Source organism: Amblyraja radiata, chromosome 10 (genome assembly GCF_010909765.2).
Source record: "Amblyraja radiata isolate CabotCenter1 chromosome 10, sAmbRad1.1.pri, whole genome shotgun sequence".
NCBI lineage: Eukaryota > Metazoa > Chordata > Chondrichthyes > Rajiformes > Rajidae > Amblyraja > Amblyraja radiata.
The window spans coordinates 57,153,461-57,167,801 of NC_045965.1; the positions used below are offsets into that span (position 1 = coordinate 57,153,461).

Genomic DNA, 14,341 nt, shown 5'->3' on the forward strand with positions numbered 1-14,341 from the left:
TTTTCACATTTGAAAATTAGACTGAAAAATGTCATGAAATTTACTTATATAAATAAAATAAATGTTGCCAACAGGGAAAAACCATGAAATTATATGCTGCGGTCTTACACCAGTGGTAAGAAAATTATTGGAGATGTTGTTTAGGGTTAGGATTTACTCACATTAAGAAAAGCATGGACTTATGCAGGACAATCAGCTTGGCTTTGTGCAGGAAAAGTCATAACTTACAAACTTGATTGTGTATTCTGAAGGGATGAGGAAGATGATTGATGAGGATTTTGTTTACACAGATTTTAGTAAAACATTCAATAAGATACCTCACGGCAGATTGGTCCAGAAAGTTAAGGCACATAGAATCCAGGGAGATTTGGAAGATTGGTTTTGAGATTGCTTTTAAATGCAAAAGGAAGTGGAGGAAGGGTGTTTTTCTGACTGCAGGTCTGTTTGTTGTACAGGGATTAGTTATTTATGATATTTATAGACCACCAGGGGGGCTTTTGTTTTATTGTTCTTCGGTATGTTTTATGTGGTGGGAGGGGATCGGGGGAAACTTTTTTCACGTTCTTAACTTCCCGGAGATGTGATCAATTTTCGGGTCACATTCTCCGGGCTCTGCGGTCTACCATAGCTGGAGCTGGAGGCAGCCTCGGACTGTCGTGAGCCCCACCGCGGGGCGCGGACTTAACATCGGAGCAGATCCCTTGCCTGGCATCGCTCCCACAGCGACCATCGTGGACTTACCATCTAGTGCTCGCAGTCTCGGGAGTGGCTAGTTGGGAGCTCCAACGCCACGGAAGGCTCGACCAGCCCCGACGCGAAGTTCGATCGCCCGGCGCGGGGGAGCTGACATTTCTCTGATGCGGGAGCAGATCGCCTCAATGCAGAGGGCCCGAACGCCGCCGGCTACGGGAGTCAAGACCGTCCCGTCAACGGAGGGTCCCCAACCGTGAAAGAACAAAAGGAAGGACTTGAACTTTATTTTGCCTTCCATCACAGTGAGGAATGTTAAAATGGTGATGTTAAAATTTGTTTTTGAGTGATTTGTTGCTTTTGATTGTATGACTGACCTGGCCAAAGAAATTCCTTATATGTTGCAAAACATACTTGGCGAATAAAGTGTGATTCTGATTCTGATTCTGATATTCTTAGCATCTATTTTAGTGTAAAAGTTCCTGGTCTTGATTAAATTCAGCAAAAAGGTAACAGACAAGAGAAAATCACGTAACTAGAACATGATTATATAATAATAATAAACGTTATTGTCATTGTAAATACATACAACTAAATTTCAGGCGCACTGCCCGAGCGGAGCTCCAACGTAACAGATAAATAATAACGACAATGGAAACAACAAAAACGGCAAGAAAAATGTTGTCAAGTCAGAATGGGCAATATTTCAGTCTGGTGTTGTGGCAGTACAAAATATTGGCTATGGGGGCTGTGTATTCAGTGCAGAGTTCAGATTGGTGATGGCCTTGGGGTAGAAACTGTCCATTAATCTTGTGGTGTGTGATTTGATGGACCTGTAACGCTTTCCTGGGGGCAGAAGGGCAAACAAGTTATGTGCGGGATGAGATGAGTCATTTAGTGCGCTTGATGCCTTCCGCAGGCAACGAGAGCTGTAGATCTCTTCCAGGGCAGGCAGGTGTGTGTTGGTGATCTTCTGGGCTGTGTTGATGACTCTCTGCAGAGCCTTCTTGTCAGCCGCAGAACTGTTGCCATACCATACCAGGATGCCATGTGTCAGGACACTCTCTATGGAGCGACAGTAGATGACACTAGCGTATATCCGCGGTCATACAGTTACAAGATATAAGACAGGAACAGAAATGAACAGGGAATGTTTATAGTGCCTGCATCAGTACCTGTTGGCTTTAACAATTGAGCCAGGAAAGACCCATTTAATTTATTTGTATAACCGAAGATTATATTCTTAAAATGATTAATCTCAAGAAAATAGCATCTGAATTATAAAATATTTGGCACAATTGTGAATATCTATTTACTATTTGACATAACTAGCATTTTATCCAACAAAAAATAATACAATAGTCACTTCAGGAGCCCACCAAGAAAAATACAGTACCTTGCAATGTTAGTCCAGTATGTTGCTTAATCAATGCCCACAATTTCCCAGCACCACAATTTTATATCACATTGAAAACATCATGCGGAGAACAGATATTTTTATAGGGAAGATAAAAAGGAATTGTACTCTGAAAATGCTCATGACCAACAATTGCCTGCCAATCTCATAGCTATTCTATAGTCCAAAAAAGAAAAAATAGGAAATGTTATACCTTCATTCCATTAAAATTACACATAATTATATCAAACAGCTGTAAAGGCGCACATGTATCTATTACTTGGTTGATTATTTAACATTAAAGATTCACCAGCATTTTCAAACTGATAGGAGCACCATGATTCCAATAAGTTTCTAGCTTTATCATTAAATAAATTGATCCCAACCTCTTTCTCATGAGCATTCTTTAAATGTGCCACCAATTCTTTCAGCTTCTTTATCTCTGCTTGCGTCTTGATCTCCAATTGACTTTCTCGAGCTTGAGCAGCAGCCAAATCTTCTGCAATGTGAGCAGCACATGCTTCCTAGAGGTAGCAGTTATAAGAAGTTAAAATCTAAAATATTAGATAGGCAAACAAAATACAATTTGTAATATGCCTATGCTGACAAAATGAAATACTCGAACACAAGTGTTTGTTTGGAAAAGCATCCGTGTCACAAACACCACTCAAGATTGATTCACTGAGCGATATCTGGTACAAGTATATATTGTGCATGTCAGTTTGGACTTACTGCCTTTTATAGTTAAAGACGGTTAAGGTTTTTAAGATCAAATATGAATAGCAACTTTTGGTGCCACCCATGCAATCAAACTCAATAATATAGATAACGGTTTTGCGAAAGAAAGAGATGCAAGTTTAAAACTGATACTTGCCAATACGTGAAATGCTGGAGTAACTCAGCGGGACAGGCAGCATCTCTGGAGAGAAGGAATGGGTGACGTTTCGGGTCGAGACCTTTCTTCAGACTGTGTAGACCCAAAGCGTCACCCATTCCTTCTCTCCAGAGATGCTGCCTGTCCCGCTGAGTTACTCCAGCATTTTGTGTCTACTTTCGATTTAAACCAGCATCTGCAGTTTTTTCCCCACACATGCCAATACATTATTGATAAGATCATAACTTTTCATTATGCCAAATTTGATTAGGTAGTGGTGTCACTGAATTTTAAATTCCTATTGAACATTTCATTCCCTCACGGGAAAAAGCATTGGTATTCAGGTTCACCATCATCACGAACTACAAATTAAAGCTAAAAATAAGAATGTTTTTTCTTACGGTTCAGTAATGGAGATTTACAGTTCAGATCCTTTCAGGTAATTTCAATTTTCAAGCTAAGTTTGTGACAAGGTCAGTTACAAACTTATGAACTAATAGCAAGAATGAAGCACTCAGGCCTTGAAGCCTCCCGTACCATTTATGGTTAATCTGACTGGATCATCTCTGCATTCCCATCTATCTTCGATAATTTTGTTCATCAGGGGTCAATTAATCACTACTTTAAAAATATTAAAAGACTATACTTCTATCTTTTTTCAAGAGAGTTCTAAAGATTTACGAACCTCAGAGAAAAATGATTTGTCTCATCTATATTAAATAGGTGACACCTTATTTTTAAAAGGTGACTCCTTATTCTAGAATATCCCTTAAAAGGGAGCATCCTCTCCACATTCACCTTTCAGGGCCCTTCAGGATCTTGCATGTTTTAATCATCCACCAAACTCCGGTGGATAAAAGCATTGCCTCTCCAACCTTTCTTTAGAAGACAATCGGTCAAATCCAGATATTAATCGACTAAATATTCTATGCTGATTCTAACCCAATGACATCCATCCTTAAATAAGAAGATCAATTATGTCCATAATACTCTGGATGGGATTTCATTAATGCGGAAAAAAACTGAAGCATAACCTCCCACTTTTATATTGAATTCCATGATCAATAAATTCTAATGCTCTGTTAGCTTTCCTAATTTCCTGCTGTATTTACCCATTATTCTTTTGTATGAGGACTCCTAAACCCCTCCACATCTCAGAGGTCTGCAATCTCTTACCGGTGACACAGCACAGAAATAGGAACTTCAACCCAAGTCGCCCATGCTGGCCATCTAAGCTAGTCCCATTTGCCCCATATCCCTCGAAACCTTTCCTATCAATCTACGTCTAAATGTCTTCTGACAGCTCGTTCCATTACCCACTACAAATGAAAAAGTTGCCCCCTTCAGGTTTCTATTAAATCTTTTCCCTCTCATCTTAAACTTATGCCGTCTAGTTCTTGATACTCCTATCCTGGGAAATAGACTCTGTGTATTCATCCTAATTAATCTCCTCATGATTTTATAGCTCTGCAAGAGCACACTTTCTCACTGTTTACAATACCATCTATTCTTGCGACATCTGCCAACCTACCAATCTTGCCTTCTACATTCTTCATACTGCTTTCCCAGGAATAAAGTCCGAGACTGGCCAATCTCTCCCTATAGCTCAGGCCCTTGAGTCCTGGCTACATCGTCATAAATCTTATCTGCACCCTTTCTAGCTGAATGGCATCTTTTCAATAGCAGACTGACCAAAACTGAACACAGTACTCCATATGCTGCCTCACCAACGTCTTGTGCAAGTGTAACTTAACGTCCCTACTTCTATACTCAGTTTCCTGAATGATGACGGCAAAGGTGCCAGAAGCTTTCTTTACCACCCCACCTATCTTTGACGCAACTTTCAGAAAATTATTCACGTACTCCCTCTGCCTAAAATACTCCTAAGGTCCCCACCATTCATTGTGTTGACCCCTGGTTGAACTTCCCAAAATGCAATACCTCACGTTGATATGAATTGAACTCCATTAACTATTCTCCTGCCCACTTACCCAGCTGATCAAGATCCCACTGTAATTTTTGACAACCATCTTCACTGTTTACAAATACCACCTATTCTTGCGACAACTGCAAATTTACCAATCTGGCCTTCTACATTCCCGTCTACGTCATTGATGGAGATGACAGGCAGCAATAGGCCCAACACCGATCCTTGAGGCACGCTGGATAGGCCTCAAGTCCAAGAAACAACCTGCCACCATCACCCTCTGCTTCATATCCTGAAGCCAATTCTGTACACAGTTAGCTAGCTCTCCCTTCCTTCTAGTTATTGCAATGCAAGACTTTCTTGTGCTTAATTGCCTTAAGTTGACCATTTTTCATAGTTACCTTTTCATGAGATAGTTGAATACTTTCATCCAGCTCAAGAGCTAAACGGTCTGCTTCTCTTTGCACCTGCATCAGCCGTTGCTGAGTCTCCCTCAGTTCCAAATGACAGCGCTGCATTTGCTCACGAGCTAGGCGCACTTGTTGACCTTCACCCAATACCTCCTGCTGTTGTTTTAAAATGCAATGCTCCTTACTTTTCAGAATCTGAGTGAGAGTAAAATAAGTCAATGCACAGAAAGACCCCAAATTGTATGGCATTCCCAGTATCATAGCTATATTGTTTTACAGTGTGATACTCCATACATTGAGAGTTTTTTTCTACATTGAAAAAACATTATTCAGAGTTCACATTTAAATAGCTCAAAGAACATCAATAGTTGTTTGGTACAGAAAGAATTCATAATAAAACGAATCAGATTATGTTGCTGTCCCTGCTGAACTAAAGGAGATACAGGGTCATCTCCAGCCTTGATATTCTAAAACTTTCTTGATCTTCCAGTCCTCATTCTATATCTGTACACCCTGAAAAACTGCTGCTTGAAATCCAATGCCTTCATAGAACATAGAACAGTACAACACAAGAACAGGCCCTTCAGCCCACAATATCCGTGTCAAACAATGATGCCAAGACCATCTCATATCTACTTGCACATAATCCATATCCCTCCATTCCCTGTATATTCATATACCTATCCACAAATCTCTTTACTCCTCTTCCTTACTGGAACATGGCAGTTCTGAACTTCGATAAACTGGCTTTTAAACAACTGCCACGTATCAGATGTGGACTTACCCAATAACACTTGCTCCCAATTGTACTTGCAATATCACTTGCAATGCTTTTCTGCATTAAAGCATTGCAAGTTGAGGCCAGTTCATTGGCTATATTTAAGAGGGAGTTAGATGTGGCCCTTGTGGCTAAAGGGATCAGGGGGTATGGAGAGAAGGCATGTACAGGATACTGAGTTGGATGATCAGCCATGATCATATTGAATGGCGGTGCAGGCTCGAAGGGCCGAATGGCCTACTCCTGCACCTATTTTCTATGTTTCTATGTCTATGTAAAGATCCTATTACCTGTGAAGGTTTGTGGTGATTAAGTATTAGCTGGATACTTCTACCTGTTCATATTCCACAATCTGTAAATCTTTTGCTTCTACTTCAGTTTTCATCTGATTTATTTGCTGTTCCCTCTGTAGCAGCTTGAAGTCTTGCTCACAATATTGTTCTTGTGACAACTGTAGCTTTTCGTCCAAAGTTTCCACCTGTCCGTAGAAAATGATGTTAAAATTGGTCTCAGCAGTGGGGGGGCAATTTGGATGGATATTTAGTGGTGATGGGATGCCTGAGGTAGAGGTAGAGAGAGAAATATTTAGAGGAAAGTAACGCACATTGAACGGAAATTGCTTAGCTATCTACGTTAAAACAGCAAATAGTGAATTGACATTACTCCTCAACTGTTTATGAATGATCCACAGCAACACACACATAGTGAAGATCAATCTTTATTCCATAGGCATACAGGAACATTCAAACAGCCAGCCATTCTCATCTAGCTCCGCTGGCTTGTGAGAGACAACGAGCTGGCTGACCTTGCTAGTGTAAAGCTGTGTAGTACCGTAATACCATGTAATGGGTGGTATGCACGTATGTCTAGTGGAGATTATAAATGGCATGAATTAATAAAGGTTAATCTAAATCCTTCCTCTTAAAGGAGCAAAGCATATATAGAGTGGTTAGTGAAGCATATTGTAAAACATCAGTATAAAGTGCGGCATTTATTATTTATTGCTATGTGAGCACATAAAACAAGACGGGTCATGCACAGTTCAAGTGCAGCCGGTGAACTTTCCAATCAGCTACCTGTGCTACCGATCCTTCCTTAGTTCCAATGGTAACAATTTTTAATCTGCTTTTCCTTACTCAAAACAAGTCTGGGACAGTTTTTTTCTGCAGCAAAGCAGGCTGAGAAGTGGCCTTATAGATGCTTACAAAATCGTGAGGGTCATAGATAAGGTGGTTACAGTTTTTTCCCCCTCAGGTAAGGTAGTTGAAAAGGATAAGGCATAAGTTTAAGGGGAGAGTGGAAAGATTTAAAAGGGACCTGTAGGGCTAGTTCCCCACACAAAGCGGGTTGAATATATGGAATGAACTGCCAGAGAAGGTGATAGAGGCAGGTACAATAATAATGTTTATAAAAAACTTGACAAGCATATGCATAGGAAAGATTTAGAGGGATATGGGCCTAATGAAAAAGATAGGGGAGATGAATGTGTGGCTGAGGAGTTGGTGCAGAGGGCAGGGATTTAGGTTTTTGCACCATTGAGATCTCTCCTGGGGCGGGGGAGACCTGTACAACAGGGGCGGGTTGCACCTTAACTGCCGAGCTACCAACATCCTGGCAGGCAGGTTTGCTAATGCTACACAGGTGGGTTTAAATTAGATTGGCAGGGGAGAGGTTAGAGGTTGGTATGGAGGGTGATGAGAGAAAGTTTAGTGGACAGAATAGGCAGATGAAAGGCGAGGAGCGAGAAAGGAGGGGTGGTTTAAACAGTACGTATTTTAATGCAAGGGAGCTGACGGGTAAAGCAGATGAGCTTAGGGCATGGATAGGTACGTGCGACTGGAAGGTTGTAGACTTTACATAAACCTGGTTAAGAATGGGGCAGGACTGGCAGCTCAATGTTCAGTGGCACAGGGGCTTTTGGAGAGACCGGGTTGAGGGTAAAAGAGGAAGGGGGGGGGGGGGGGTTGCATTATTGTTTAAGGAGGATATCACAGCTGTGGTCAGAGGGGACATTACGGACAGTTCGTCTAGTGAGGCTGTATGGGTGGTGCTGAAGAACAAGAAAGGGATGATCACCTTTTTGAAGGTGTACTACAGACCCCTGAATAGTCAATAGGAATTAGAACACCAAATATGCCAGGAGATTGCAGACAACTGCAGGTCAAATAAGGTTGGTGTAGTAGGAGATTTTAACTTTCCCAATATTAACTGGGAAAATCATAGTGTGAAGGGTTTAGATGGGGTGCAATGTCTTAAAGGTGTTCAGGAGAGTTTTCTCCAGCAGTGTGTAGAGGCCCCCATGTGTGAGCGGGCAACACTTGATCTAGTATTGGGAAATTGGGAAGGGCAAGTTAATGAAGTGTTTGTGAAGGAGACTTTTGGGACCAGTGACCACTGTTCGATTAGGTTTAAGATAGTTATAGATAGGGACAGAGAGGGCCCACGTGTTAAAATACTCAATTGGGGTAAGGCCAACTGAGGGTATGAGCGAAGGTCTCGCTCAAGTTGACTGGAGCAGGTGATTTGGGGGGAAAGGAACGTTAGCCAAGTGGGATGTTTTTAAGTGTGATGACAAAAGCTCAGGATATGTACTTCCCTGTTAGAGTGAAGGGCAAAGCAGGCAAACGTAAGGAAGCTTGGCTGACGAGGAAAAATTAGGCATTGGTCAATAATAAGAATGATGCATGCGACAGGTATAGGCAGCTTCCGGAACGCCTTCCGTCGTCTTGTAGGCAAGCAGCGTCCAGTCTATACTGGGAGGCATCACGGGTAAGGGTGACGGGTAACTTAACATCAAAGTATGCGAGGGTTGGAGCGCAAGACATTAGTTGTTTGATGGTTTCAAATGCCCTCTGCTGGTGTTGGTGCCAGGACTAGTGTGTATCCTTGAGGGTCAGTTGTCACAGCGGGGCTAATAGCTCGCTGAAGTTTGGGATGAATTTTCCCAGGTAGTTTACCATGCCTAAGAATCGTTGTAGAGCTGTCAGGTCCGTAGGTGCTGGCTTTTCGTTGATGGCAATGGTTTTAGACGGGTCTGGCTTAAGTCCGTTGTTGGTGAACGTGTGGCCCACGTAAGTCACTTCGTCGACCCTACACTTGAGAGGGTTGAGTTTGAGATTTACCTCCCTGGCACGATCCAGGACCTGTTTCAGGTTTGAGTCATGTTCTTGTGCATTGCGCCCGGTGACCAGGATAGCGTCCACGATAATGTAACATGGGCAGCTAACAAAGAGTTGTTCCATAGTTCGCTGGAAAACCTCACTGGCTGAATTGATGCCAAATGGCATTCGTTAAAAATCGGTAGCGTCCGAAGGGCGTCGCAAATGTGGTTAACATGGAGGATGTATGGTCTAGTGGCATTTGCCAAAATGAGTTCTTTGCATCTATGACAGAAAAAACTGTGGCTTTACCCAGGTTGGCAGGACTGGTGTAGCTGGGACGTGTTGGCCGCTGTGGGCAAGTTGGGCCGAAGGGCCTGTTTCCACACTATTACTCGAAATGGAACTCACTCAAGAAGGCATCTTAGTCAGCATGAGTTGGGCAAAAGAAAATATCCATTGTTGCATTAGGTCCCCAAGCTCCTAGATCAACTTCCAACTCTCCCATTTGTTTGTCATCGAATTATGTCTTTATTTCTTTATCCCCATTCTGAATAGCATCGCTCCACTTTATTCGTGAAATTTCATTTACAAAATCTCATTTCAACCCCTGTACTAGGTGAAACTATCAAATGGTCTTTCATCGAATCCAGACACCCATTCTATAAAAATCTCAATATTAATCCTCTGAAAAATCACATATGTATCTGCGGTGTGTTGCAATTACTTAAAATAGGTTTAGGTTCATTATTGCCACATGTACCAAGGTAGTTAAAAGCTTTGTTTTGCATACTATCCAAACAGATCAGATATACCGTACATGAATACAATCAGGTCAAACTCAAGTACAAAGATAGAGCAAAGGGGAAGATACAGAGTGCAGAATATAGTTCTCAGCATTGTAATGCATCAGTTCTATAGACGTTACTAATCTTTCCTTATTCTGCATTTTTACCTATATCTATTAGCTCAATGACAGAATCTTTGGTAAAACTGAGTATGAAATAAATTGACACCCAGTTCACCGTTAAACAACTTGCCCTGCATTGAAAAACAGTTTTAGTTGCTAGGTAGCTAATTCATGGAATAAATAAACTTTAATCACCATTCAAGAATGTTAAGTAACGAAAACATGCTACAGAATTCAATAAGAGAAAACTGATCTTCTAATGAACTTCAAAGTCGTGTTGCTCTATGTTGTCTGAGAAGGAAAACGGGATTCCTTCTTTTTACACAAAGATCAGTTTCAATCCTAATAAATATTGAAACATGATAATCGCACATCATGAAACTAACTAGAAAGCAATCAAGTATCATCCAAAACTTAAAAAGGAATAAAATAACGAGGACAGCAATTCCAAAACAGATTTATGTTTTTTTTTCTTCTCCTTTTCCTCTCTTATACCTATACTCACTCTTTGGCCACACTACTTTGGTAGTCTAGGGGTCCTATCTTTTCCCTTTTTCCTTCTCTTGTTCTTTCCCTCTTGTTTTCTCTCATTTTCAGGTTAAAAGGTCAAAATTGAAGCTGTACAATAATTGTATAATTTTACATGCCGAATGTTTTATTCTTGTACAATTGCTTCTAATTAAAAACAAATTGAAAATAAATAAATAAATAAATAGAAATTATGATTTTCTGAGCAGGGCCCACAGAGCATGTCTCTGGAACTTGCTTTCTTTGTATACAAAAGGCTGCCCACTGGCTGTGACTGCCCTGGCACCAAGCAGCAAGAGGCTGAGAAACAGAAGGGTCTCAAAAGGTTTATATCCCAAATGGTGATCATTCCTTTCCATCCACAAATCCTGCTCAGCCTGACAAATTCCTCCATCAAATTGTTTATTGCCTCAAACAGTAAAACTGCCTCATAAAATGAGGTCAGAATCAGACCTGCCTTTGAAGCTTCCTGATTACTAATTATTATGTTTTAATATTTTATTTAAAATCTAACTTATCTTTAGACAATAGACAATAGGTGCAGGAGTAGGCCATTCGGCCCTTTGAGCCAGCATCATCATTCAATATGATCATGGCTGATCATCCACAATCAGTACCTCGTTCCTGCCTTCTCACCATATCCCCTGACTCCGCTATCTTTAAGAGCTCTATCTAACTCTATCTTGAAAGCATCCCGATAATTCTGAGGCAGAGAATTCCAGATTCACAACCCTTTGTGTGAAAAAAAGTTTTCCTCATCTCCGTTCTAAATGGCTTACCCTTTATGCAAAAACAGGAAGCCCCCTACATGTTTAGCCAACTGTCAAAATAGATATAGTTGTAAATGCTTCCATAGCTCAATGGCATTCACAATTCAGAAGCATTTAAAAATATATATTAAAAGCAAAAGATAAATAAAATTGTTTTGTTTCAGAATAATTTACTTTTCCTCCCTCCCTGCAACCCCACAATATAAATAAGGGAGGTCACAGATGCTGCACCAGGTCTAACCTAACACAGGTTTCAAAATGTGGACACAAGAAACTGCAGATGTTGGTTTGAAACAGTCGTCAGTAAAAATGTTAGGAAATCTCAGTAAGTCTTTGTTCTTCCATTGGATCCAATATAACTTGACCAAGATGTTCTTGACAGCCACAAGAATACAGAGAACATTATACTTGACAGGACTTAAGTCGATAAATGTTTTTCCACATGGACCCATCAGCAATGCCCAGCAAGATCGAGGCAAACAAGATTGCCAGAAAGAATAATCTTACCTTCACTGTTTGAAGATGTCCTACTTTCTGGCATGTTTTGTCTTCTTGTTTCTACAATGATGCAGCTAAAATGGAGTATCTGATGCACTATTTCACTGGACCCCATTAAAACTCAAGAGATTATCTGGCACAAAACAAAGTTAATCATATTATGCTCAAGAAAGAGGCATATCAAACCTGTTTATTGCGTTCCTTAATGGTTAATTCTGATTTCTCCAAGAACCTTGTAAATAAATAATCTTCTGCTCCATCTCAGTTTTGTGCTCATGAACATCCATCTCCAATTGTGTAAGCTGCAGAGTAAATAACATTTGTGTGATTAAACTGATGCTAAGCTTCATACTTTTATTTTCTGATTAAACTAAAAATATTGTGCAACAAAATGAAATTTGCAACCAGAACTATAGCTAATTGAAACTTCAAAGAGGCAATGGGACTGAATATGAATCAATTGATTGCACATTGTATAATTCCTGATTGAATTGGATAATACAATGAGGGCAATGATATGTAAACTTATCACTGGAAATAGTTTCACTTTCAGAGCTTCCTAATAAATTAAAAATAATCTAAATGAGCAATGATTCATTTGAATCATTAAACGCCACAACTATAAAAATAAAAATTACAACAAAAAAGCGCAAATCGTATTACATATTAATCATTCACTGAAAGAAATCAACAATCTTAGGAAAAGAACATCATCTGTTGAATGAAAATCCACTCTTTCATGAATTACCCGAGCTGCTCTCTGCTGGAGCTCCCATTGCCTGTCTTGAAGTGCTTGATCCATGTCAATGATTTTCGCATCTCTCTCTTGCAATTCGCCTTTACACAGTCTATGAAAGAAAAAATATAATCAGCAAAACTAGTTTCAAGAGCTCACAAGGGAACTGCGGTACCTAAGGCAATCTTCCTCAAAATATCACAAAAACCAAACCTTCCCAATATTCCACTCAAGATGCTATACTGCTGCACTTCACGAAATTCACATCAACTACTAACAACTGGGATATTCAAATTGTAGCAAAAAAAAGAGCTGGTATTCTAAAACAATGACAGAAAATACCTGAAACACTCAGATCAGGGATCATCTGTAGAGTGGGAAGCAGTGATGACAGATTGCAGACGAGGGAAAAGAGACCTCTATTAAGTTTCAGAGTGGGACAGAGATTGAGGGGGATGTTTGGGGTAGGGGCAGGCCAAGGTTGATATGTTTGGTGCCAGCAGTTAAAGAGAGGAAAGAAACTAAGGAATATGTTAGCTGCAAATCTGAATCAAAAGGGAATGCTAGAAATAAACAGCAGATCAGACAACATCTCTGGCGAGAGAAAACAAAATAACTCAATGTTAGAAATGGAGGACCTTACACAAGAAGTAGTCAGCTATGACGCAAATGGAAAAGGCTAGTTACCCATCATTTTTATGGCCTTTCTCTAAACATGGAAGCAGAGTCCTCAAGAGAACTCTGGCCCTGACAGAATCTCCCCAAATTCTCTCCATTACTAATGTGCTGTGCTATTCCCCACTTTCAATCAGATAATCCTTCTTGCAGGGTAGATAGTGTAGCAGGCTGAAGAAGAAGAAATATCCCTCCTTCACTGCTGAATCATGCAGGGTGGCTCAACGCAATTAGGACATCAGAATTCAACTGTGACGACCATGATTATATTATAATAATCATATTGTAGCAGTGTAGCCTAAAGCAGTGTCAGACACCGAGGACGGAGGGAATAGCTCTCATCTTCCAACATCTAGCCCCGAGTGCACAATGGTTTTTGAAACACAGCAGTCAATGTGAACTAACATTAAAAGAATCAAGTGAACTCCCCAGATGTGATGCTGACCATGAGAATGTGTCCCGACAGAAAATCTCCACAGAAAATTGCAGATCTCTGACTCCATTGCCTTAATCTCTGTTCTTGACAACTGGAGATCTGTACAAGGCTTCCTGAATATTTTTGGAACACGAGTCCTTCTTTCCAATAAATCTCTGTATGTCTGGACCAGCCTTCAACGTTAGCCTGCAGCTCCAGTCCACACAGTATACCAAGTGGGATTATCATGGGAGGGGTCACAGTTTAAGGATAAGGGGGAGATCTTTTAGGACCGAGATGAGAAAGCATTTTTCACACAGAGAGTGGTAAATCTCTGGAATTCTCTGCCACAGAAGGTAGTTGAAGCCAGTTCATTAGCTATATTTAAGAGGGAGTTAGATGTGGCCCTTGTGGCTAAAGGTTATCAGGGGGTATGGAGAGAAGGCAGGTACAGGATACTGAGTTGGATGATCAGCCATGATCATATTGAATGGCGGTGCAGGACTCGAAGGGCCGAATGGCCTACTCCTGCACCTATTTTCTATGTTTCTGTTTGTGAAGAGGTAATAAATGCCGAAATAGCAGTGCATTTCACCAGAAATCTGCATGGTAACCAAGCTGCCTCCTGATCCCCCA

The 14,341-nt window shown here is 40.7% G+C and overlaps 1 protein-coding gene across 2 annotated transcripts in view; it reads right to left on the reverse strand.

Moving 5' to 3' along the window:
- ccdc18 (coiled-coil domain containing 18) overlaps positions 1–14,341 on the reverse strand; it is a 34,776-nt gene that overhangs the window by 10,533 nt on the left and 9,902 nt on the right. For both annotated transcript variants that reach the window (XM_033028941.1, XM_033028940.1), the window contains exons 7-11: positions 12,628–12,727; positions 12,066–12,181; positions 6,410–6,553; positions 5,289–5,492; positions 2,473–2,610 (exon numbers count right to left, since the gene is read on the reverse strand). In XM_033028941.1, the coding sequence (XP_032884832.1) occupies positions 2,473–2,610; positions 5,289–5,492; positions 6,410–6,460 (393 nt within the window). In that variant the 5' untranslated portion in view covers positions 6,461–6,553; positions 12,066–12,181; positions 12,628–12,727. The remainder of the gene's footprint in view (positions 1–2,472; positions 2,611–5,288; positions 5,493–6,409; positions 6,554–12,065; positions 12,182–12,627; positions 12,728–14,341) is intronic.